We start from the raw sequence: 24,676 nt of genomic DNA, 5'->3' as shown, positions 1-24,676 counted from the left end.
CAAAATCAATGCAGCACTTTCATCCCAGCCCAATCTGACAGTATTTGGGTATTTTATACCCAGAGGAAAAGTCCCCGGAGGCTTTGGTGCTGGCACGCTCTGGCACTCCATGAGCTGCCAAAATGGGGGTGAAAAACTGTGAAAAATTGCCCTAACTACCAAATGCCTCCATCCTGCTCCAAGCGCCGATTCAAATCCTGGGATTAAATCCTTTAATCCTCCGAACTAGTCCCAGAGCAGGGTTTATGGTCCCCAGCCAGGAGCTGCCGCACTTTTGCCTCTGCCACCGAGGGCTCTATGACCTTAGGTGACATTCCTTCCCGGATCCGTCAGGGTATCACGGCCTTCCTTCCAGACCCTCACCGCAGCCTCAGCACGTCCTTTTGTCCCTAAGGTGGGGCGCAGGTTTCCCCAAGGACGGGGTAAAGCTGCCCCGTGGGTGGGGTGCAGGTGTCCCCACAGTGGGTACAGAAGACACCACGTGTCCATCCTCGGTCCCCTCCATCCGCCCCACGATGGGAGCGGGATAGGAAGCGGATGCTTCAGCTGGGGATGGACGCAGCACTGGAATCACCCGAAGCCCCGTTCCCCACGGGCTGCTCCGCGACAGGAGGCGGGCGGGAGTGGGACACGACCAATGGGGAGGGCGGGGGGTTAGGACGGACGCGTTCCTGCAGGGAAGCCGGATTCCATTGGAGACGGGAGGGACACCTCGGGGGCGGGGTGTTCGCAAGTGCGTGTGTGTGTGTGCCCGTTTGCATATTCTGTTTTGTGTACTCCATATGTGTGCGCATGTGTGTTTGTGTGTGCACGCACCTGTGCATGCGTGTACACGTGTGTGTGCGTGTGAGTTCACGCGTGCAGATCTGTGCGCATGGACGTGCAAGTTATGTTCCTCTGACCACAGACACCTATCTTTGTACTCACACACCCGCGTCTGTGCTCACGTACGTGTCTCTGAGTGCTCACCGACGTGTCTCGGCTGACACGCGGGTCTCTGTTCCCCCACGCGTGTCCCCACGGTCACACACGGCGTTCTCCCCGCTGTGCCCCCGCGCAGCCGCTGGGGGGCGCCCCGAGCCGCGCGCGTGCTCCCGCCGCTCTCTGTGTGTGCGTGCGCACGCCCGTGTGTCCCCGCGCGCGCGCTGCCCCACACTCTCCTACCCCCTCACCGCCTTCCCGCCCACCCCGTGTCAGCCCGGTGCCCCCTCCCCCCCCCACTTCCCCGTATCCTCTCTCCGTATCCTCTCCCCGCCCGGGCGGCCCTTGCGCGCCGCCGCCCCCGGCCCCAGGGCCGCGCCGCTCAGGGGCGGGCGGAGGCGGCGGCGGCGGCAGCGTCCGCACCGGAACCGGGACGGGCCCAGCCCTGCCGAGCGGCTCCGAGCGTGTCCGAGCGGTTCCGAGCGGCTCCGAGCAGTTCCGAACCTCTCCGAGCGGTTCCGAGAGGCCCCGAACCGGCCGGTGTGGCGTCCGCCCGGGCCGAGCCGAGCGGTTCCGAGTGTTTCCGAGCGTGCTCGAGCGTTTCGAGCGGTTCCGAGCGGGCCCGACCAGGGCCGCACCGGGCCCCGCGCCCGCTCCGACGCCGCTCCCTCCACCATCCAGCCAGTAATTTTCCAAGCCCAGCCGGCGCTTCTCGGCTGAGCCCGCAGGATCGGCGGGGCCATGGGAGACAAAGGCACCCGGTGAGTGAGGACCGGGACAGAGCGGAGCATTCCGGGGGGGCATGCCCGGCAGTAGCGGGGGAGGGGTGGGACTGGCGCTGCCCGTGCCCCGAGCTGGAGCTGATGGTCCCCTGAGGTGGCTCCGCTGCTGGGATATGGTGCTCCCCGAGCGGTAGTGATGACCCGGAGACCGGGGGCGTCACTACTCCCTCCCCATCAGATTTGGAGCCTGGGTGGATTTGGGATGGGGGAGGCTGTTGTCATCGCAGTGACGCCAGGGGACCCAGGCCCTGATGTCACTCCCGGCATGCGGCACAGCTGGGGGTGTCAGGGAGCACGTGCCAGTCCTGGAACGCAGGGACACGAGGGCCTGCGACGCCTTCATCCCATGGGAATGCTGCCATGGGGATGCTGTCTTTTAGGGGCCCCTGTGCAGACGTGGATGGGGACCCCCCCTGTGCTCCCCAGGGCTCCAGGTGCGGGACCTGCTAGGCTGCACATCCTTCAGGGGGCTGTTGGGATTTGAGGGAGAGCCTGATGACGCCTGCCAGCCCTTGCAGGGAGGCCTGGGGGATCTCCTGTGACATCTGCTCACCGGCTGGGCACTGGCAGAGTGGTCAAGGGTTTACACTCCCATGCTTTGCCCCAGTCCCTTTCTGCCCCCTTAGCCATTAATCACGGAGGACCGGGGATTTCACAGTGCTCCTGCTCACCCCTCAACACCATCACCCTACCTTTGCTCATCTCCATGTCCCCTTGGCATCAGGATCAGAGGGCTTCGGTGCAGCCTCTCCCTCCCCTGCCATGGCCACGGCAAGAGAGAAGGATGAGGGGTTCTGGCCTGCCTGCAGTGTTTTGGAGTGGCAGGATGGCAATTGTAGGTGCCTGTTGAACTCATCCAGCATTCTGGGAAGTGGCTGTTGCTGCTGCTGAGTGTTGGTGCCCCAGCCATGGCTGACAGCATCCGCTTCCTCCTTGCTCAGTATTCTGAATTCTTGAGAATTTATATTGTGCTCCTGGAGCTGGTGGACAGCCCCACAGATCGAGGGGCTGGAGAAGCCACTGGGTTTCCCCCAATGTCTGGGTGCAAACCCCAGGATGCAGCTAGCTTGGCCTCCAGGGTTTTTCAGGTGCCAGGGGGAGCTTGGTGAGCAGCATTCCCATCAGCAGGCATGCCGGCAGGAGAGGCATGAGCTGATCTTCTCCCTGCCTACGCAGCGTGTACAGTGGGAGCCGGGGGAGGGTGAGGGGGGAAGAATTAGGCTGACAAATCCCTCTTCCTCTCCAGTTTGGATCTCCAAACCCAAATCCACTGGGTTTGATCAGGAGGTTCAGCTGTGGGATCTGATTTACTGTCTGATTTCCCCAAAAGCCTATTTTTGCTGATTCCTGCTGTGGCACCCCACTTTTCTTGGGAGTCACCAGTGGGAAGAGCAGGAGGAGACAGCTCAGTTGGTGGCTATTGGCATCATTGATCACCTTTCCCTGCTTTTCCCACTCAGTACCCAGCCAGGGCAGCTGCAACCCCATGCAGGATGCCCAGCTACTGGATTTCCTGGCTGCTGGGATTCCTAGCCTGTGGCTTGAGGGTGGCTTCCTGGTGGCTGGGAAGTGCTGCAGTGCTTCTGGTACACCAGAGCCCACCTTGGCTGGCATTAAGCACTCCTTGCACCTTTCCTCTGGCCCAGTAGTACCATCCAGCCCCTCTGCAGCATTCCACCATAGCATCTTGCTGCTAGGGGGCTGACCCTCGCATGCCGCCAGACCTGCTGCTCAGTCCCTCTACCACCCCATTCATCCCCCTAGATGAAGCCATAGGGTGTGGGAGCAGGACAGGGATCTCCACTGGGAAGAGAAAGAGCCCTAGAAGGTGGCCCAGGACTCCTGCTTCCTGGATGTTGTTTGGAGAGCAAACTCTGGTAATAACAGCAGGATCCAGACACATCCCGGATCCCACAGCTGAGGCGTTTCCTTGCCAAGGAAGTTGGTGGAGCTCTGACCCAGCTGGGGGATGCTGCTGCTGACCCTGGGAGGGGATAGATAGATGAATGCAGCAGGGATGGAAAACGCAGCATTGGGCCTGTGGGATGTTCTTGTTTGGGATTGGCTGGCTTGGTTCTCCAGGATTCTGCAGGCACAGCTGGCATGGAACTTCTGGCCGCCACCACGGGGTTGTGCCAGTGTGTGTGATGTGGTTGCTGGTGGTTCCATTATCCCTGGAGGTCCCTTCTAACGTGGCTCTAGCTAATTAGATCTGCCAGCCAACCTTGTTAGCATGAGAGCTGGCAAAATACCTGAATTCTGTGCCCTGGGTTCAAAGGCAATCAATGGTGTTGCCATCAGATCCTGTTCCGATGCCTAGGGGAATTAAATCCTCATAAATCTTCCAATCAAGATCCAGCAGACCCCACTAATAATAGCCCTGGCTGGGTGCCTAACAAGCTCATTAAGGGATGGGATCCATGGCAGGGAGAGGGCAGGCGAGATGGGATGTGGCTGTGTGGCAGCATGACAGGCTCAGGGGGCACTGGCACTGCCAGCCCACGGCATGAGGCCCCAAGCCTCTGATGGGCAGCAGCGGAGGCCACTTCCTGCCTCATGTCTCCAGTGTTTCAACACCAGGAAGGGCTGGAGGGGGAGGGAAGGCTTCACACTTCCTCCTTTCCTCCCTCTAGATCCGGTGGCAGGTGAGGGTCACCCCGCTGGCAGCAACAGGCCACCGTGTCCCCATGTGCCCCTTCCCTTCTGTCACTGGTGCTTCAGGGGAGATGTGAGCTCCTGCAGCCGTGGTGTGGGGCCAGGCAGGGCTGCTGGACCCACAGGATGAAGGCACAGCACGCTTGGGTACTGACAGTGGGGAGCCAGCCTGGGCTCTTGCATGCACAGTGTGCAGCTGTGCAGGTCTTGCATTCTGTGGAGCTTCTGCACCTGCAGTGTGTGGCTCAGCAAGTCTCAGGCTCCATGGGGCTCCTGTTCCAGTGTGGTGCCAGCACGAGTATGTGCCAGGCAGAGTGGTGAGGAATGGCTTCCTGCAGCATCTGCCATTGCTTGCACTGGGTTCATTAGCAGCTCCATTAGTGTCTCCAGGGCTGGGTGGGAGCATCACTCATGTCTCAGGGGGCTAGCAGTGGCACCCACTGAGCCTCCAGCCTTGGCTGCCTTTTCTGGGGCTTCCCAGCACACCTCAAGTTGTGATCCAGCATGCTGGACCCTCTTGGGGTTTCCCTTGGGAGCTGGTCTGTGGGGTGTGGGGTGACAGGCTGTCAGGGGATGCTCCTTATCCTGCTTCGAAGTAATGCCTCATTAATTACTCATGAAAATCCTGCTGTTAGTTGCTCTGGGCTCTCAGGAGGATGCATTCATTGCTCCTCCATCCCTGACTCTGGAGACTGATCCCCCCATGGCTTTCAAATCCCAGAAACTGTGGGGTGCTGGTGCCCTTCCATGGCAAGTTGAGGCCTTTATCTCCCCAAGTTACTTAATTGGAGCAGCATTCCCATTAATTCCATCTTTCTTTGCACCAGCACAGGATCACACCTTCATCAGCAAGCCCTCAGGACAAACATCCTACTGTGGAAGTGCTTTCCCATTTCGACTCGGAAGAGTCAATCCCCCAACCCCCACAGGGAAAAGCCATCCAGGAAGAGCCAGCAGGATGTTCCTGATGCTCCCAGTGGCTTGGGACAGCCAGAAGGATGTCCCCAATATTTTATGTGTCTGGCAGAAGGTTCCTGTGGCTTATCTGGGGACAAGGGAATGTGGGCCCCCAGCCCCCACACTCCCTTATCCAGACTAGATCCTGCTTCCTGGGCAGAGCTTGGCTGGGCTGTGCTGGTCCCCATGGCTCTCAAGGGAGTGGGATGTGGAGACTTGGGCTTGCAGGAGTGCACAGACACACATAATGCAGGGACACAGGGAGGTGGGGACAGAGCATTTCAGGGATATGGGAGTGAGGGGTGTACCCCACACATCTCCTGATGCATCCTACCACATCGCTGGGGTGGTGGTCACCCACCCCCAGGCTGGAACCCACCAGCTGCTGCCTTCCCTGCCTGCCCCTTGACTTGGTGTGGGCAGCTGCAGGCACTGGGGTGGCTGAGGGTTCATCATCCAGTAGCAGCCTTTGACATTTTGGCAGAGCCAAGCAGCTGCCTGGGAAATTGGTTTTTTTCCAGCCTAAAACCACTACTAATCTTCCCGGATGGTTTTAATGGAATTTAAAGGCAAGGAGGGATTATCTGAGGGGAACCCATTATGGGTGGCTTTGTGCCAGGGCAGGCTCCAAAAAATCTGGCAGCACCAGGCACCCTACCTGCCTCTGCCCGCTTCCTGCCTGCAACAGACAGGCTGGGAATGCTCTAGCATTCCCCAGCAGTGGCATGTTGGATCCACATCCTTTCTCCCATATCTGTGTGTTCCAGAAGGATTTTGGGAGTTGAGAGGGGTGTCTGGGGGCTAGTTCCGTGGTTTGGAATGGGAATAAAAAGCCCTGGGGACAGGAGCACCCAGACTTTTCTTGCTTCTCCAGTGGCTTTGGGATGCATCCATGTGAGGTAATGGTGAGGTGGGTTCATCCTGTGGGATGCTCCCATCCTGTGCATGCCTTGACCCCATGGTCCCACACACTGGTCCCCAGGGCCAGATGGATGCCGGGGTGCTGCTGCCTTTCACAGTGGTGTCTGGGCACTGTCCTCAGGCAAAGGGGTGGGCCGGGGTCCTGATGCCTTCATTATCCAAAGCTCGGTCCTGGCAGTGGTGCTGAGGGTTGGATGCACCTAGCACCATGGGACTGTGCCAGTGGTTACTTCTTCCCCCAGGGACCCTTCCTGAAGGGGAGAGCTGGACAGCTCGATGGGCAGGGAGCCAGGAGCAGAGTGGGGGGTTCAGGAGTGGAGGGTACCCCTTGCTCCAGCACTCACCGCCCTTTGCTGTTTTGCAGGGTGTTTAAGAAAGCCAGTCCTAACGGGAAGGTAAGGGGGACATGGCCAGGGAAACCATGGGGTCACAAGGATGGCTGGGAGCGGCGGGTGGGCATGTCTCTGAACCGTTTCTGCCTCAGCCTCCTGCCAGGGTGGCAGGAAGGGAAACTGAGGCACAGTGGGGCTGGTGGGGGGCTTTCCCAAGGTCAGGGGTCAAGCAGACAGGTTTTGGAGTGCTGGGGTGCAGCTGACTCTGCCTGTGGGGGTTTTGGGTTGGGCAGCAGGCGCTGATGCAGAAAACCTTCTGCCTGGCAGCTGCCTGCCTTGTGCCTCAGTTTCCCCATCTGGAGAAAGGTGAGAGGGTGACACTGGGGGGCTCATCCCTTCCTGACATTGGAGTACAAACTGCTGGGGTGCCGCCCAAGAGTCCCCAGATGCAAAGTGTTTTTGGCTCTAGGGACATCTGGAAAGGTTCCAGGCTTTCACTGGAATGGGGTGGGATTGGCCTTTGGCTACCACAGGGACAGGGTGACACTGGGGATGATGAGGAATATGGACCTCAGTGGGTGGTGACAATATGGGGGGCCCTGGGGGGGTCTGCTCTGTGCACCCCTGACACCCTGCTCTCCCCTGCAGCTCACTGTCTACCTTGGGAAGAGGGATTTTGTGGACCACATCGACGTGGTGGACCCCGTGGGTATGTGGTGGTAGGAAGGGGACCTCAGCTGTGGGAAAATGCATGCCAGAGTGGGCTGGGCTGTCTGGGAAGAAAGATTTTGGGGAGCAGAAAACAGCTGATTTGGGATAATATCTGTGGCTTTGCATATGCCCTGGGTGCGGTAGGTGCAGACTGTCCCTGCTAGCAGTGTGTTCCCCCAAGCCCTAGCTGGCAGCTTGGAGGTGATGACTCTCTGTGTAAAGGGAGAGCATGTCACCCCTTAACTGTGCTGGTGTCCCCTCAAACCCTGCCTGTACATTCCTCTCTAACCCTACCAGCATGTCCCCTGACCCTGCCATTGTGTCCCTGACCCTGCCACTGTGTCCTCCCTGTCCCTGTGGCGCATTTCTGACCTGGCTGTTCCGTTGTAGATGGAGTAGTGCTTGTGGATCCTGAATACCTGAAGGAGAGAAAAGGTAATGTCTACCCCTGGAATCCCTGAGGCCACAGAAGTGGCACTGCTACAGGGTGATGCTAGCATCCCCATGCAATCCTACTCAGGCATTGGCATCTCTGGGCTCTTTGGTGACAATTTCCAGCCCCCTGTCTCCATGACAGATTCCCTGTCCTGTGGAGAATGGGGATGCTGTGGTGGGCATCCAAAGGCACAGCTGGCTGCTGAATCCTCATCTTCTCAACATGGCATGTCCTCAAGCCACCACTACTTCCCAGTGCTGGTGGCACTGGCATGAGCCAGGATGCCACCTTGCCTTGGTGCCCCCATGCAATCCATGATGGTCCCCTCCATGACCCACACCCTGCTACGAACCTCCCCTTGTCACCCTCTCAGTCTTTGTGACGTTGACCTGCGCCTTCCGCTATGGCCGTGAGGACCTGGATGTTCTGGGCCTGACCTTCCGCAAGGACCTCTTTGTGGCCAACTCCCAGGCCTTCCCCCCGGTGCCCGAGGACAAAAAGCCCCTGACACGGCTGCAGGAGCGGCTCATAAAGAAGCTGGGCGAGCATGCTTACCCCTTCACCTTCGAGGTAGGGTGCTCTGGGGTGCTTGAAGGGACAGTTAACCCTTTGGTGGGGACATCAGGGTCCCATCTGGCCCTGTGGGGTCGTGGTTGGGGGTGAGATGCTACTATCTGTAATCAAGACACAGCTTTTGGTGGTGATCTTCAAACTTGTGAGCAGAAAGTAGCCATCAGTAGGGAAACTGCCAGACTGTGTCAGCACCAGCGGGTCCATGTCAGCACTGGACAGCTCTGGCAGGGAATGGGGTGGAAGCAGACCCCCTCCTTCTCCTCCAATTTCCCCAGCACACCTTTGGCAATGCTGGCCACCCCTCTGGAGCTCTGTGACATTTTATGGTGCTCGGTCCTATGGCCTCAAAAATGTCCCTGACGCCCTGATTTCTCAAAATCCCCAATTAATTAAAACCCTCTAAAATAATGTATTTTTGTAACACTTTGGGATTTAGAAAATGCAGTGGTAAAATGAGGAAATCTTTCCTGGACTTCCCTCTTTCCATTGTGCATAGGATAGGGAAGTACTTGTAGCCCCCCAAAAAGCTCCTCACCCTCCTTTCCCTTCCAGATCCCCCCCAACTTGCCTTGCTCCGTCACACTGCAGCCAGGCCCAGAGGACACCGGGAAGGTAAGGTCCCCCATGTTCCCATGCCACTAGGCTGTGGCGAGTGGCCACTGTTGGGGTCACCTCTTCGGGGAGTGCAAAGGGGTTTCTCTGCCTCCTTCTTCCCCCTTCCTGGTTTTCAGGCCTGTGGAGTGGACTATGAGGTTAAAGCTTTCTGTGCTGAGAACCTGGAGGAGAAGATCCACAAGAGGTAAGCCGAGAGAATCCATGCAGGTCTGGATGGAAGCAGCATCCTCCTGGTACTGGCAGCAGGAAAGGGGCACTGCAATTTGTTACCCACCTTGGGTGAGATGTTTTCCAGGATGGGGCTGGAGTTGAGGTGTTCTCCAGGATAAGGATGGGTCAGAGAACATCTTAGGGCTGGGATATCCACCACTGTGCAAGGAGCCCAACACTTGCTGTGGGCAACCTGGCCCGGCCATAGGTCTTTCCCCCCTTGTAGCTCTGGTGGGCATCCAGACAAGACCTTCCATGGCATCCTTCTCACCCAACAGACCAGAAGAAAAGCCACAATGGGCCAAGAAAGAGGGTAGCCTGCAGGCAGCCTGAGTTCTCCTCTTGTCTTCCCCCAGGAACTCAGTGCGCCTGGTAATCCGTAAGGTCCAGTATGCACCAGAGAGACCCGGCCCCCAGCCCATGGCAGAGACCACCCGGCAGTTCCTCATGTCAGACAAGCCGCTGCACCTTGAAGCATCCCTGGACAAGGAGGTGGGCAAGGACTGGGGAGTGTATACTGGTGGGGTGACCCTGGGGATCTCACCATCCTCTCTGTTCTGCTCCCCTACAGATATACTACCATGGAGAGCCCATCAGTGTCAATGTGCATGTCACCAACAACACCAACAAGACCGTGAAGAAAATCAAGATCTCAGGTGAAGAGTAGCGCCCCACCACACTGGTGTCCCTGTCGCCATCCCTGTGGGGGCCTACCCTGATCCCCATCTTGTTGTGTCTCACTCCAGTGCGCCAGTATGCTGACATCTGCCTCTTCAATACGGCCCAGTACAAGTGCCCAGTGGCTGTGGAGGATGCTGAGTGAGTACTGGCTCCTTGGGAACATCATGAGGAGCCCTGGAAACCTCAGGGGGGTTTTGGAGGAGCATTTGAGGTCTCCTGCCCCAGTGCGGCCCCACTGGGATGTTGCTCTTGGAAAGCAGGAACCAGTGGGAGGAGCAGGGAGATGGAGACATTTTTTCTGTTGGCATCTTGGGGACATCATCCTCTCAGTCCTCCAGGAAGGAGATGTTCATCAGGCTGTGGCAGGGATGGGAATATGTGGAGTTCACCAGGCTAAGATGGAGATGTCTGGGGTGCCCTGTGGGGCTGTGGGAGCTGTGGGTGGCTGGGGCTCTGGCTGATGGTGGAAATCATCTCCAGTGATATGGTGGCCCCGAGCTCGACGTTCTGCAAAGTCTACACCCTGACCCCCTTCCTTGCCAACAACCGGGAGAAGCGGGGGCTGGCGCTGGATGGGAAGCTGAAGCACGAGGACACCAACCTGGCCTCCAGCACACTGTGAGCCCCTCCACCCCCCAGGGCTCCTGTCTCCCCTGCAGCATGGGGGCAGGACATGGCCCTGGTGGGCATCCAGCCCCTGCTCCAGGGGTGATGTTTTGGGTGGAGGAGATCCTACAGGGGGACCTCGAGGAGGACAGGGAGCTGGTCCCCATGGATGTTCCCTCACTGATGCCCACCTGCCCCTTCCTCCAGATTAAGAGATGGAGCCAACAAGGAGATCCTGGGCATCATTGTCTCCTACAAGGTGAAAGTGAAGCTGGTGGTGTCACGAGGAGGGTGAGTGTTGGGCACCCCCCCACCGTGCTGCACCTCCTCTCTAACCTTGGGACTGGTCTGTGCTGCAGGTGGGGCCCCATCATCCTTAAAGCTCCCCTGGGACTAAGCAGCATGGGTGGGACAAAAGGTGTGTGGGGGTTGTGTGTCCTTGGGAGGGGACAGTGACTAATGTGTTGTATCCTTTGACTCATGCCAGCCTGCTGGGAGACCTCGCCTCCAGGTAACACTGCACTCCCCCCAGTGCCCCCAATCCTCACTGCACCCCCCCAGCCCCTCAGGGTGCTACCTGATCCCATGCCTGTCCTGGGAATTCCACTGTGTTGGGGATGCTGTCTCACCTAAAGCAAAAAGCCTGGCAGAGGTGGGGCTGGGGTGATGAGGCTGGGAATGCTGGCAGGGTTTGAATTCTGCATCCTCCTGCTTGTACTGGAATGAGAGGCCTGTGGGTGTTGCTGGGGAGAGTGAGCAGGGCACAGAGGTGGCTCCATAGGGCTGAGCATCTCTGGATGTGGGGAGGCAAATCTCTGGGGCTTCCTAGATCTTCATCCTCACATCACTTCCCTCCCACAGGGAGGTCCCTACAGGGACCGTGGGACTACTTGTCCTCTTTTGGGACACTTCTGTCTGAACTCTGTCCTACCTGCCATGGGGCAGCTTGTGGCTGTGCTTAGGCTGTTGTGCCCTGATGCCACCATGGCCACTAAGCACTGGGAAAACTTGGTGCACCTCCTGCCATTCCCATGGCACTGCTCAAGGGATTTTGGATACCCCCCCAGAGCTGCTAAAGACAGATTTTTGTCATGCTGCTCTCCCTCCTGATGCTCCTCTACTTCCCAGGGGGCCTGTGCTGATCCCCCCCCCTGGAGTTCAAGCTCAGCCAAGAGCCATGAGAGCTGCTGAGCAGCTCCATGGAGGATGACACAGGGGTTTGCCCAGCTTTGTGGTTGCTACAGCAGCTGTAATGGAGGAACTGTTCTGCTCCCCCTCTGCAAATTTGCCTCGCTCTACATGTAAAGTGCAGGCAGGCCTATGCTTTACCCTGGTGTCTCTTCCAGCGACGTTGCAGTGGAGCTGCCCTTCACGCTGATGCATCCCAAACCCAGGGAGGAACCAGTACATCGGGACAGTGAGTGTCTGTCCCTGAGTCACAGGGCCAGCATCCCTGGGGGTGGGTGGGGGCAGAGGGAGCCAGTGAGGCTGCATGGAGGGAGATTGTTGGCTCCTGTTGACCCTGTTCACAGGGCCTCAGCATTAAAATCATGGGGGTGCTCCCATCACCCCAGTGTAGCCAAACTCCAGGGGGGTTGCATCCACACACTGGAAGTGGTGATGACCCCAGGGGAACCTCAGCCACCCCAGTGGGATGGAAATGATGGCTGCAGGGGGGTCTCACCCACCCTGGAGGAGGGCAGAGATGATCCTGGGAAAAGTGTCACCCACCTCGGTGGGATGACAGTCACCACCCTGTGACTAATCCTTTGTCATCCCTTTGTTCAGTTCCAGAGAATGAAGCGCCCATAGATACAAATCTGATAGAGCTTGATACAAAGTAAGAGACTAAAATACCCCCTTCCCCTAATTTCCACATGTCCTGTGGGAATGTGAAACACGGTGGTTGCATGGCACTCCTCGCAGTCCTCTAACACCTGCTGTGCCATGGCATTGGCACTTGTGATTAACACCACGCATGTCACCTGTAATGCATGACGCGTGCTGTTCCCCTCTCTCTTCTCTCCTCCTTCGCCCTTCCCTGCATGGCTTTCCAAAAACAGGAGAAACTGCAGTAAGAGGCCGCTGGGATCGTGTTGGGGGTGCGGGAGGTTGTTGCCACAGTGTTCCAAGGGGTGGTGATATGTTTGGGAGGTTTTAGGGTACTTAACCCACCCAGCTACTTCCTGCTGGTCTGCGCTTCCCCCAGAGTGGGACAAATGCCCATGGCCCTGGTAAAGCTGCACCTGCTGGGGAGCTTGGGGGCTCTTTTTGGGGTGCATTGGGCAAGTATTAATAAGGCTTTGAAAACCAAGGCTGTTCGCCATGGATGGGGAGTTTTGGGGTCCCCTGAGCTGCTGTAACATTGAGGCGGTGCAGGTTGAGCTCACTGGGCAAGCTGGGACAGCTTTGTGGGAGAGGAGGTGTTTTACCTTGCACCCCACCTAAACCCCCTTCCCTTGTGTCCCCACTAGCGATGATGACATTGTGTTTGAAGACTTCGCCCGCCAGCGACTGAAAGGCATGAAGGATGACAAGGAGGATGAGGAGGAGCGGACAAATTCCCCACAGCTCAACGACAGATAAGCGAGCCCCCCCCAGCTCGCCACCCTGCCCCAGGGACACCCCTACATTAGGCTGCTTCTCTTTTCTATAATTAATTAATTTTGTTTTCTACCTGTACTGGGAGCCTACCAATTGCCCAATGGCCACAGGACCTATAACCGTCCAGCTGTGCCGTGTTGTCTCTTCATCCAGCTGCCAGAGCTGCTGTTTCCCGTGCAGGGCACGGCCGGGGATGTGCTGGAGGCAGTGGGGCTCACTATAACTCTGTCCCTGTCCAGCCTCCTGCCACTTACTAGAGCCCTTTACTATGAGATGCCCCTTTTATGAGTTTTATATAAGCCCAGTCTCAACACCAGTTTGCTACAGAGAGGGGGGTTGCAGCAGAATTGTGGGGGGGTGTTTTTTTTAGGCAGCCTTCTCATGGGAAAAGGCACCTGTGCACTTTGGTGTCCCTTCCTTTCACCCATGACCAATCACCCTCTGTCCGGCCCTGCTGCATGTGTTCCCTCCCTGGGATGCACGAGCCTGGCTTCTTCGACTTTGGCCCCTGCCCCAGCTGTTCCAAACAAAGAGGGTGGGCAGCACCTGCCCTTTTCTTCCCCCAAGTCCCCCTAAAAGTGGCCAGCCCCAGGGTTCCTCCCAGCTGCATCTGTTTTCACACCAGTATAATCTCCCTGGAGAAAACCAGCTCACAGCTGGGAGCTGCTGGTGCCAGGTTAAGGCAGCAGAGGGGACCCTGTGGGTCTGTGCCATCTGCCACACACTGCTTGCTCTGGGAGAGGCCTCAAATGCCTCTTCACAGCCATGGCAGAGTTGTGGCAGAATAGCCTTGTCCCCCAGCGGGATGTTGCCAGGGATACTTTTGTCCTGCCAAGCTGCAAAGCCCCCCCTGGTTGATGTTTCACTCTGCCTGCATGGGATCTAGCACCTATTTGGGGTTAGGGGAGAATCAGGACTTTTGCCACCCTAATCAGTGTTTCAACAGATGCTTGTACCTCCTGGATTGGTGGTGCCTGGACCTCCTCCCCCCTCCAGGGGTCTCTGGTCTCCCACCACTCACTGAGAGGCCATTCCCACTATTTATTGTGCTGTTGCAGTCAGCGTTGTCATCTGAGAGCATTTTGTAGGGATAGCTCCATTCCCCTCAACCCTGTCTGTGGGGTGCTGAGCTGAGCCCACCCCTCTCCCCCCGTAATTTTTGGGTAAAGCTGATGGGCAGCGTGGTACTTCTTTTTGTAAAGTGGTTCCTTTGTACTGATCATTGATACCTGCTGCTTTGGTTTCTCCACCCTGTCTGTGATGTTTCTGTGTTCTGTCAAATAAATTATTCTAGTTTATTAAACTCAGAAAAAAAAAAAGAAAAAAGAAAAAAGAGTAAAATACAGTCCCAATGCCTGGACACTTTTGTTGGCTAAGGATGGGGGAACTGGAACAGGCAGCAAGTCAGCAAGTCACAGAAGCATAGAATGGTTTAAGTTGGGAGGGACCTTGAAGCTTATCCAATTCCATCCTCCCCACCATGGTGAGGAGGCAGGCACACCTTCCACTAGACTAGGTTGCTGAAAGATCCATTAAACCACATGGGCAGGCACACCTTCCACTAGACTAGGTTGCTGAAAGATCCATTAAACCTGGCCTTGAATACTTATAGGGACGGGGCAGCTTCCCTGGACATCCTGTGCCAGGGCCTCACCAGCCTCACAGGGGAATTTTTTCCCTCCTGTGCAAGGACCAGGGAGCAGCAGCTGCCTGCCCTGCTCATGCCACCCCATCCCTCCACTAATGACAGTCTCCCTGGTGTGCAGAGACATGCAGAGGGGCCAAGGAGGAGATGAAGGATTCTGTATCCCACAGCAGGGACTGGGCATTATTTTGGAAATGAAATGCATGGTCATGCAATACTTGATGAGCACAAGGCACTAACGACCTGCTTGTTAAACAAGCCATGTCCAGTCTGTGTCCTGCTGAGGAACTGCTCAGAGCTGATTGTTTTAACGATCACAGAATCATGGAGGTTGGAAAAACCCTCTAAGATCATAGAGTCCAGTGGTTCCCCAGCCCTGCCAAGGCCACTGAACCATATCTCCAAGAGCCACATCCAAACATCTGCAGGGAGCTTCTCAACCCCTTTGAGAGCAGCAGGAGCCAGTACTGGGGAATGAGCCAAGTAACACCTCCATTTATGGACCTGAATTTGGAGATGGTCCCTCATGGAAGGGCTGTGGTTTGTCCCCTCACAGTCAAGGAAGGAGAAACCCTGTCTCAAGTGTCAGAGGAGGTTTAGGTTGGATATTAGGGAAAATTCCTTCCTGAAAGGATTGTTCAGCCTTGGGACAGGCTGCCCAGGACTGTTGGTGGAGTCCCCATCCCTGAAGGGATTTAACAGATGTGTGGATGCAGCAATTGAAGACATACATAGTTTAGTGACAGACTTGGCTGTGTGTGGGTAAAGACTGGACTCCATGGTCTCATGATCTTACAGAGCTTTTTGAACATGAATGATTCCACAATTCTGTCTCCAGCTGTGTTACCTTGCCCAGGGGTTAAAACTCTGTGGCCTCAGTGAAGACAGGCCTTGTGGAGGACCTTTCCGTGGTCCCAGAGAGAGCAGAGGTTGGACACATTCATGTCCCGTGCAGCTTGAACTGCCTTTGCCATGCTGATGCTCTGAGGAGGGAGAGACTGTCCTTAGGTTGGTTCACTTCATGGGTGTTGGCATTTGTGCCAGAGGCTGTCCCAACCTTCCCTGCCAACGACAGATCTGGCTCCAGCAAAGCCAAAGTCTCCACAGGCACACAACCAGACTCTTATTGCACATTGACATTGCCAGAGACTCCATGTGGCGCATTCCTGAGAGCAATGTCCTACTGCCCAGCACAACTCTCCAGATCACTCCTATGTGCATAATCCCTTCCCACAGCATCTGTGAGTTCTTAATATTTTTAATATCTCCAGTCTCCTGTCAAATCTGGTTCAAGCTGGACAAGAAGGCTTAAGTTATTTTAGGGAAAAAAAAAGGAAGTTTAGATGGGTACAAACTGAGCTATTGCTTAAGCCCCATTTTGAAAGCCAAGCAAGTTCAGTTCCCTGTCCTCGTTGCACTATCTGCGTCACTGTGATGAGGGAGGGGGTCAGCTCCTCCACGTCTCAGCAGAGGAGGCAGTCAGGAAGAGGTAGCTGGGGTACTGGGGAGGCTCCAGTAGTCTTCTCTCTACCTCAGAGCTCACCTCTCCAAGGTGAGACCCTCCCTCTGTGGGTGTTTCCCCCAGGAAGGAGGAGCCACACAATCTAAGTGCACCTCTGCCAAATTGCCTGCTCCCAGGGGTGCTTGAGGAAAACCCATTGAGCCCCAAGATCCCTCTCTGGGAGCCCTTCATGTCTGTGTACTACATGCTGCCCTTCCTGGAGCTGCTATGGGTCCCAGTCATGGGGCAGAAAGGCCACCGGCTAAACACAGGAACCTGCAGGTCTTGGCGCAGGGGAAGGGCACGCTCGGCTGTACCACAGCCGGAAGGAACTGACTCAAGAGCAGATGAAGAGACTAGAGAGCCAGGAGCCCTCTCTGCTGCCCACACCGGGGCAGAAATGTTCCCAGGCTCTTGGTCAGAACCCATTTCCCCCAGTTCAGCTCTGGCTCAACTGGATTGGTTTTGCTGTGGACCTCTGGAAGCAGATAGGATGTTCAGGCACTCCAGCAGGAAAGCTCAGCTCCTCTAGGACTCAACAGGCTCTTCCTTTTGTTGATTGCTGGTGACACAGATCTATGCCTTTAGTAACTGACAAAACATTACCATCCCCAGCCATGGGCAGGACACGTTGCCCCTGCTTCACATGCGGCCAGGTGGAGTTTTGGGACAAGTGGAAATGCTCACATGGCTTGTCCTGGGAGAAAAATGAAGCAGGTTCCAGCCTCAGCTGCCAGGCAGACAACTGTTGCCATGGTACAGAATGAATCAGTACAGCACATTCCCAGTGTAAGGTTTCCCCAGGTGCTCTTGAAATACAGCCTTCACCACATGTCACCTGTCTTCAACCCCTCCTCACCTCAGCCAACACCCAGAGCAGAAGGGAGCCTTTATGCAGGCAGGCTGTTCCTCTCAATTAACACCTTGGTAAAAGTGTGAGTGTTGCACGAGCAGTTTCATCAAATCTAAATGTGCAGTTGGTGGGAAAAGAGCCAAAGGACACCAGTGCCTTGTCTCAGACCAGGTACTCTCAGGATCTAGAGGGGGAGAGGACAGAGTTTGGAGTAGGCTGTGGTTGGAAAGGTTGTTCCTGTTCCTTTTGCAGGCTGCAAGCAGGAATGCAAGTGGTCACATTGAAACTTCCTGAACAGAGGTCACTGCTCGTGACATATGAGCACGTGATAAATGTCAACACCCCTCGGGGGTGCAGCTTCCACTTGGTGCTCTGGGCCTGGAATACAGTGGGTAAATATCCCACAGAAGAGCCTGTTTCCTCAATTTCCTGTTTGTTTTTTTTTTTCATTAAATTGGAGAATGGTTTGGTTTGGAAGGGACCTCAAAGCTCATCCAGTTCCAACTCCCTGCCACAGGCAGGGACACCTTCCAGTAAACCAGGTTCTGAAAGATCCATCCAGCCTGGCCTTGGGCACATCCAGGGATAAGGCAGCAGCAGCTTCTCTGAGCAACCTGTGCCAGGGCCTCCCCACCCTCACAGCCAAGAATTTCTTCCCAATAGCCCATCTAACCCTGCCCTCTGGCAGTGTGAAGCCATTCCCCCTTGTCCTGTCACTCCAGGCCTTAGTCAAGTCTTTCCTTTTTTGCTCCTCTCCCTGGCTGCAGACATGACACAAGCCTATGATCAAACAACAGCAGGATGTTTTTTGCCAGCAGCCACAGTCAGAACCACAGGCACAGCTCCCATCTGAAGGCTGGTACACAGGAGAACAAGTAACACAGGCAAAATTTTTACTATTATTAAAATAGAAATTTTACAGTTGTTCTGCTCACTGCAACAGTCTCCAAACAGTATCTGCAGGCAAACACACAGACACTGCAGCCCACGCAAACTACAACAGAGGCAGGAAATGCCCCATCTCACCAAAACACCACCTACCCACACTTCCCACAGGGCTGAACCCAGTCCCAGACATGCAAGGAACCATCACTCGCTGCTGACAACAAAGTTCTGGGTTTCTGCAGATGCCATGTGTGCACAGTGACCAGGGGAGGGTCCCTGCTGCCACCTGCTCCACCAAATGTGTGGCCTTTGTGAACGAAGATGGGCTCTGCTTCCCTGCCAGAGCTGTCCCAGCTCTGTGTGTCATACACATGCACGGTGCCATCAAAACCTTGGATAAAAGGGAATTAAAAGGATAAAGAAGGAATAGAGCGTGCAGAAAGTAACTACTTTGGTCTAGTCCAGCTGGGCTGAGGATCACCTCCCAGCAGGAATAAGGAAAAATGACCCAGACTAGAAACCTGTGAGAAGAGAGCAGCTCTGCCTCTGAGGAGAGTGTCTCAAAGAAACCGCTGCTACAAAAAGCCCAGACCAGATCCCCAAAGTTTATGGACTCATGGGTGTGAACATGCAAGGCTCTGGTCAAGAGGCTGCCTTGCTGCCCAGCTGGCATTATCAATGCTGTAGCTTGCAGACAGGCTGTGACTAGCTCTATCACACAGTGCTTGTGGTCAGCCTGGGGCCTTTGATCTCAGAGAAGGGCAGCAGGCATCTTCCAGAACCAACCCAGGCCCCTTCCGGAGTTGTTGGAAAGAGGCAGCTGCAGAGGACAATTAGCTGGCATCTCTGCTGGCTCCAAGGGCAGCACTGAAAAGCCACCATGTCACTGGGGGATTTTAGGTGGAGTGAACTGGGCCTTCACAAAAATATAAATCAAAAAAGCACCCAGAAAAGGAGATCTCTGCCCAAAGCACCTACCTGAAATGGCAAGGTAGCCTTCCAGAGCAGGAGCCCAGGAGATGCACAGGAACTCTGCACCTGAGCCGGGAGAGGGGACTCTGGCCTTTGCCAAAGCCAAGAACTCAGAGGTTTTCCTGAGGTCTGTCAGGGCTAGGAGCCCCCTGCTTGAGAGGCGAGCCACGGGCTGGGAGCTCGGCTCTGAGCCCTGGGCTGCATGCCTGGTGCCCATGCACCACTGCTCGCTGCATGGCGCCGAGGGCACTGGCACGGCCTCCACGAGACTCTGCGGCTGTCGGATGTCAGCCAGGCACAGCCGGCCTGTGGCACAGCACAAAAGCAGGAGGTTGCAGTCCAGGAAGGCAAGGCTGCTGAGCTCCTCGCTGCCTCGGGAAGCTGCAAAAAAAGCAGGTCTCAGGTCCAATGAGGAGCACTTTCAGGATTTCTGTGCAGCAGTATTGCCTGAGAAAGAAATCAGGATGTATGCTCAAGAGTAATGTGTCCAGCTCTAGGGCCCCAAGCATCAGAAAGAGTGGAGCTGCTGGAATGAGAACAGAGGAGGCCATGGAGAGGCTCTGAGGGCTACAGCCCCTCTGTCCTGGTGACAGGCTGGGAGAACTTGGAGTGTTCAGCCTGGACAAGAGAAGGAGCCCCTGCCAGTGCCTAACAAAGCTCCAAGAGTACTGGAGAGGTACTTTGGGCAAGGGCCTGGAGCGACAGGACATGGGGGTATGGCTTCCCACTGACAGGGGGCAGGGTTAAATGGGATATTGGGCAGAAATTCTTGTCTGTGAGGGTGGTGAGGCCCTGACAAGGCTGTCCAGAGAAGCTGTGGCTGCCTCATGCCTGCAAGTTGGTCGGGGCTTGGAGCTACCTCATCTAGCGGAAGATGTCTCTGCTCATGGCAGGCAGTTGGAATGAGATGAGTTTTATTAAATGTCTCTTCCAAGCTAAACCACTCCAAGATTCTGTGGGTCCCTCTGGCACAGGGACAGTGACAAACAGACCTTCCTTTTCCTCAGTGCTGTGATACTGCCACTGGACACACACATCCCCTCTTCCCTCCCTAGCAATGAGCTCTGTGGGGACTGAGTCTCACTGCATAGGTGAAGGCAGAGTCCCCAGACCACCAAGGAAACCAGACCTACACCCACCACTTGTTGTAACCAGGCTGTCACCTCCCTTGTTTGGGACAGCACCCCTCTGTGAACCCAGTTCTCTACACTGAAACTATCTGCAGGTAGTGCCCAGATTTGGAGCAGAAATGTGAGCAAGCAGCGCAATGTGAGTGGTAAGCAGCTGGAGATGGACCTGACCATTGTCACCTCTTTCCTCAAGACAATATACTTGTGGCAAATATCTTTATAACTACTTGCACATGTCCAAAAGTTCCTGCTCAATGAAATGTTTGGCTACTCAAGCAATTAGCATTGCTTTACCCAAACTCCACCTTTCCAAAAATAAGATGTTAGGCTTGCCTTGAATACCTGCTGTGTAGACATTTTTCCTTGATTCGACCTCTGTAATTTGGACTCTGTCAAGTCTTGAACCATGAAGGACCCATGGGGCTCTGGCTGAAATGGTGGCAATTTTAGACCAGGACTGCCCAGTGCCATTTTCTGTTGCTATGGTGCTTACGGATTTAATAACATCTATTAGGAAGAGATAGAAACAGATGTAAAACACGTTGAGAACCAAGTAATCCATCCAATTAAGCTGCTTCACAACAATACCTCACAAAGGTAAAACTGACCTACAAAATCAATAAGAAATCTAATTATGCCTAACTCCTTCTTCAGGGTAAAACCCCTTTCCAACTCATCCAGCAAGGACTGACAAAATGCTGAGCAAACTGAATGAAAAATTGTGAATCGAGATGTTTATGTTCAATGAAGAAGTTTTCTCCTTCTTTTGCACTTCCTTTCTGGTGGTTTACAAGTATTTCCCAGTAGCAGACTCTCTCTTTTTGAGAGAAGGTGATCACATCCCAAAAGGCAGTGGATGGAGCTACATTTCTAACTATTGGAGTTACTAAGGGGACAGCGTGCCAACTACATGCAGTACAAGGCTACTGTGATAGGCCTAAATATACTAATTCTCTGATGAGGTTTGTGCTGTTAACTCCAAACCACCAAAACTGGTGAAGATCCTCATCTTGTACCCTTCTCCAGCCTGTGCCACACAAGTGTGGTCACTCAGGACAGGGAAGTGGCACTCCTCTCCTCATTTTTGACACACAGGAAGAAGGGGAAGCTAGAAATGTGAAATGCAACAACAACTGCATTGGGAAACTACTTGAGCTCAGAAACCCTTACCAGAGTCCTCTGCTGACACCTGCCAGACCTGAAGGGAGCTGTCGGGTGGGCCACTTGTTACCAGCAAGCTGAGGAAACAGAAGAATCTCACAGAAGAGGCTCCTCAGGAGCAGAGAACAGCCTTGTTTTCCCCAGCCTGGGACAAACTGGTCTGCTGCTCCTGCAAGCAGTAACTCCTGCCTCTGCTTGGAGCAAAGGGGTGGCTGGAAGGACCATAATCCCAGAACTCTTCATGCAGGGATGCTCCACACAGCCTATGCAAACACAGTCCCAGGCAACAGCATTTATGAAGATATTTTATGAGGATCTGCTGGGTAGTGGCTGAGGGAGCTGGGGGTGGGGAGGGTGCACAGCCTGAAGAAAAGAAGGCTCAGGGGGCATCTTTTTGCTCTCTACAACTCCCTGCCAGGTGGGAACTTGGGTGCTCCAAAGGAACAAGGGACAGGAGAAGAGGAAATGGCCTCAGGTTGCACCAGCGGATGTTTAGGTTGGATATTGGGAAAATTCCTTCCCTGAAAGTGTTGCCCAGCCCTGGCACAGGCTGCCCAGGGCAGGAGTGGAGTTGCCACCCCTCGAGGGATTTAGAAGCTGTGTGTAGGACTTGGGGACATGTGTTAGTGGTGGGCTTGGCAGTGATAGGGGAATGCTTAGAACCAATAGTCTCAGAGGGCTTTCCCCACCTAAATGATTCTGTGATTTAATTATTACATTTTCCAGAAGGACTAGACTGAGAATGATCCAGACAGCCCCAAAGTAGTAAATGGGGACTTGTGTAGGAAGAAACACTGAACAAGAGATCAGCCAGCGGTATTTGTTTGGTCTAAATCCAGAGCAGGATAAAAACTCCTGAACCTGCACACACAGGGTCTTGCAGAGCAGTGGCACCAGCCACCAGTGTCCTACTCTGCTGCTGAGCAGCTCCAAACAGTCTCAAATGCCAAAGGAAGGGAGGATAGAGCAGGAAATCTCTACAGGCCCCTACTGCTCAGAAGTGGGGTAGGAAGCAGCAAGATCAGCAGCTCTTGGTATGTAAGTGGCCCGGACTCACACTGTTCTCAGAGCTGGCAGGATTGACCAGCTGGGTTGGGAAGCAGGCATGGAAAAGGAGTTTGTTCTCAGTGCGTAAGTCCCTTCTCCATTTCCAATACACCCTGGGAAGGACCTGGTGGTCATACCTGGTGTCTGGCACGTATTTCAGGCTGTACACTGGGCGCTCTGAAAATCCACCACATTCTACTTTGAAATCTCTCTCTGGACACAAGCCCTAGAAATCAAAGGCAAAGCCATTTCTTCACACAACGGTGCTCAACTTGTGCTCAGTTATCACAAAACATGACAGGGACAGGAGGCAAACTCTTGCTTGGTATAGCTCTTCCCTGTCCACTGCTGCCTTTTTCAACAGGAGATATAGGACTGAAGGATCCCAAAACAGTCAGAGAGAACAGAAGCCTGGAGAAAGCTGCTGCCAAGAGCTCTGCCTGTGTTTGTTGCCATCTGTGCACATCTGGCTCATGAGCTTTCTACTTACCCAGTGACCAAACAGCACCTTCTACTCTAGTGTGGAGGTCACCTACCCAAGGGCCAACCTTGGTGCTCTGCAGGTGGTCCCCCAGACCTGAGCTGCTCAGCAAGTCCCTTCTTCACTTGGCTTGCTGTCCTCATCTGTTCTCTTTCCCCATGAAATGCTTTCATTCACATACCTGGAGATGAAGTGTCCACAACCCAAGCTGTCTGCAGAGCAGCTGCAGGATAACATGACTGGCCAACAAACTGGTGACTTATGTGCTTTTCCTTTCAACCAGAGCTGCTCAATCCCTGGCCATGCCCTTGTCACAGCAACAGGTAACAGCCCATGAAGGCTACCAAGCTCTGGCTTGGTCTCTGAAAATATCAGGCCAAGGAGGTCAGAGAGGTCTGGGGCCGCCCTGGCTGCAACACTCACCTGGGTCTCCTTTGTCAGCAGCGTTGGCGGTGGGATCAGCTGCAGGATCTCGTTCCCATCAGACTGTCCATACCCGGCTACACAGACACCTTGGTGGGGTGGGCATGAAGAGCCAGGAACACGGTGAGGGCTACCCCCCTGCCCAGCCCACCCTCCCTGAAACAAACCCGAGTTACCGCACAGTCCATGGACTGCCAAGCCCTGAGCTGGAGCCCAGGCTGAACTCGGAGCAGCTCCAGCCACTCAGCCCCACTTCTGGGGTCCTGGCCCTGCACCCTGGCCTCCCTTCCGGGACCCCAGACTGGGCCAAACCCAGGGCCTCCTTTCCCCCTTCTCCCGCCACACGGGTCCCGGCCCGGACCCTGGGCCTCCTCCTTTCCTCCGGCTAGCCATCGGCATCCCTCCCCGCCAGACTCCAGCCTGGCCTCTCTCCTCCCCTCAGCACTCCCCGCCTCGCACTCACGGTTCCCGCAGGCCCATTCGATGAGGCGGGTTGGCGCCTGGAGCTCGAAGGTGTGCAGGTCGCGGTACCTGCGGGGAGAGGGTGGGTGTGAGGCCGGCGGTGCCCGGCTCGGTGCCGGGCGCCGGGGCTCCGGGGGTCCCTCACAGTCGCAGCGACTGCAGCAGCCACTCGTCCGCCGCCTCCATGGCAACGCCCGCCCGCCCGGCGCCCTGATGACGTCACGTGCCAGCGCGCGGCAGTGACGTCACGGAGGCCGAGGGCAGCGTGTGGCGGTGCGGCAGCCCCGGAGGCGGAGCGGGCTGGGATGGCGGGGTCTCAAAGCGAACTCAGCTCCATTCCCCTGGCATGGGAACGGACACCTCCCTCATGACCATGTTGCTCCAAGCCCTGTCCAGCCTGGCCTTGAACACTTCAGGGATGGGGCAGCCACAGCTTCTCTGGGCAGCATGTGCTAGGGCCTCACCACCCTCACAGCCAATTTCTTCCCAATATCCCATCTAACCCTGTCCCCTGACAGTGGGAAGTGTGAAAAATGCGAATTTTACGATTGGCTTTTTGAAAATATTACAATGAATATTATATGTTTTATGTCAGAAAGCTGTGCTGTATTAATTTTCTTAAGTAGTGTGTCAAATATAGTTTTAGGTTATAACCTAATGTTAAAGTAGAAGCTATGCTATGTAGGATACTTTTTTTCCTAAAGAAAAGACTCACACTGAGATAGCAGCCACAGGACACCTAAATCTTTCAGAAAAAGAGAATTTATTGTCCCATTATCAGGAGAAACTAACTTCTTCCCGCCTCGCTCAGCCCTGTGACACCGTCGGGATTAATAGGAAGAAATTGACACTGACCAGACAGAATCCTGTGTTTGAATGGAATTTATGCATCATGTATGAGGTGTATGAATATGGAACAGGCTGTTTTTAAGGGTTAATCCTCTGTTAACGGGTGTCCTTTTTCAGCTTTGTGTTGCCCAGAAAAAGGTACCCGAACGTCTGTAACTCTTTGTTTTTATTGTCTCATATTGTCCTAATCACAATTGTCCAAAATTTGTATTACTCTAATGATATTGCTATTTTTATAACCATTTTATTACTATTAAACTTTT

The 24,676-nt window shown here is 55.0% G+C and overlaps 2 protein-coding genes across 3 annotated transcripts; one reads left to right on the top strand and one right to left on the bottom strand.

Annotated features, from left to right (window-relative positions):
* The first annotated feature begins 1,349 nt into the window (after positions 1-1,349).
* ARRB1 (arrestin beta 1) lies at positions 1,350-14,349 on the top strand. Of its 2 annotated transcripts, XM_009095416.4 has the most exons (16): positions 1,352-1,682; positions 6,601-6,631; positions 7,217-7,277; positions 7,670-7,714; positions 8,089-8,285; positions 8,841-8,900; positions 9,020-9,087; positions 9,470-9,605; positions 9,685-9,769; positions 9,860-9,932; positions 10,275-10,412; positions 10,608-10,691; positions 10,888-10,911; positions 11,747-11,817; positions 12,189-12,240; positions 12,875-14,349. In XM_009095416.4, the coding sequence occupies exons 1-16, from the start codon at positions 1,663-1,665 to the stop codon at positions 12,984-12,986; spliced, it is 1,257 nt and encodes a 418-aa protein (XP_009093664.1). In that variant the 5' UTR covers positions 1,352-1,662; the 3' UTR covers positions 12,987-14,349. The 2 variants fall into 2 exon arrangements, with proteins under 2 accessions (XP_009093665.1, XP_009093664.1); XM_009095417.4 differs by lacking the exon at positions 10,888-10,911 and having other exon boundaries at positions 1,350-1,682.
* Positions 14,350-17,879: 3,530 nt separating this feature from the next.
* On the bottom strand, positions 17,880-23,792 carry WDR73 (WD repeat domain 73). The gene is made up of 8 exons (XM_009095488.3): positions 23,710-23,792; positions 23,566-23,633; positions 23,103-23,191; positions 22,336-22,424; positions 21,161-21,228; positions 20,333-20,497; positions 18,867-19,241; positions 17,880-18,279 (listed from the first exon to the last, which is right to left on the bottom strand). The coding sequence occupies exons 1-8, from the start codon at positions 23,748-23,750 to the stop codon at positions 18,041-18,043; spliced, it is 1,134 nt and encodes a 377-aa protein (XP_009093736.1). The 5' UTR covers positions 23,751-23,792; the 3' UTR covers positions 17,880-18,040.
* Between the last annotated feature and the right edge of the window lie 884 nt (positions 23,793-24,676).

The sequence above is a fragment of the Serinus canaria genome, chromosome 1 (assembly GCF_022539315.1).
Source record: "Serinus canaria isolate serCan28SL12 chromosome 1, serCan2020, whole genome shotgun sequence".
NCBI lineage: Eukaryota > Metazoa > Chordata > Aves > Passeriformes > Fringillidae > Serinus > Serinus canaria.
This window is presented reverse-complemented; position numbering and strand designations above follow the sequence as displayed.

Coding starts and splice junctions, on each gene's coding strand:
- WDR73 (XM_009095488.3), bottom strand. CDS start 23,750: ATGGAGGCGGCGGACGAGTGGCTGCTGCAGTCGCTGCGACT. Junction 22,425..23,102: donor TGCTGACAAAGGAGACCCAG/GTGAGTGTTGCA, acceptor TTTGATTTCTAG/GGCTTGTGTCCAGAGAGAGA. Junction 18,280..18,866: donor AGGCTACCTTGCCATTTCAG/GTAGGTGCTTTG, acceptor CTTTTATCCAAG/GTTTTGATGGCACCGTGCAT.
- ARRB1 (XM_009095416.4), top strand. CDS start 1,663: ATGGGAGACAAAGGCACCCG. Junction 7,278..7,669: donor CGACGTGGTGGACCCCGTGG/GTATGTGGTGGT, acceptor GTTCCGTTGTAG/ATGGAGTAGTGCTTGTGGAT. Junction 7,715..8,088: donor ATACCTGAAGGAGAGAAAAG/GTAATGTCTACC, acceptor TCACCCTCTCAG/TCTTTGTGACGTTGACCTGC.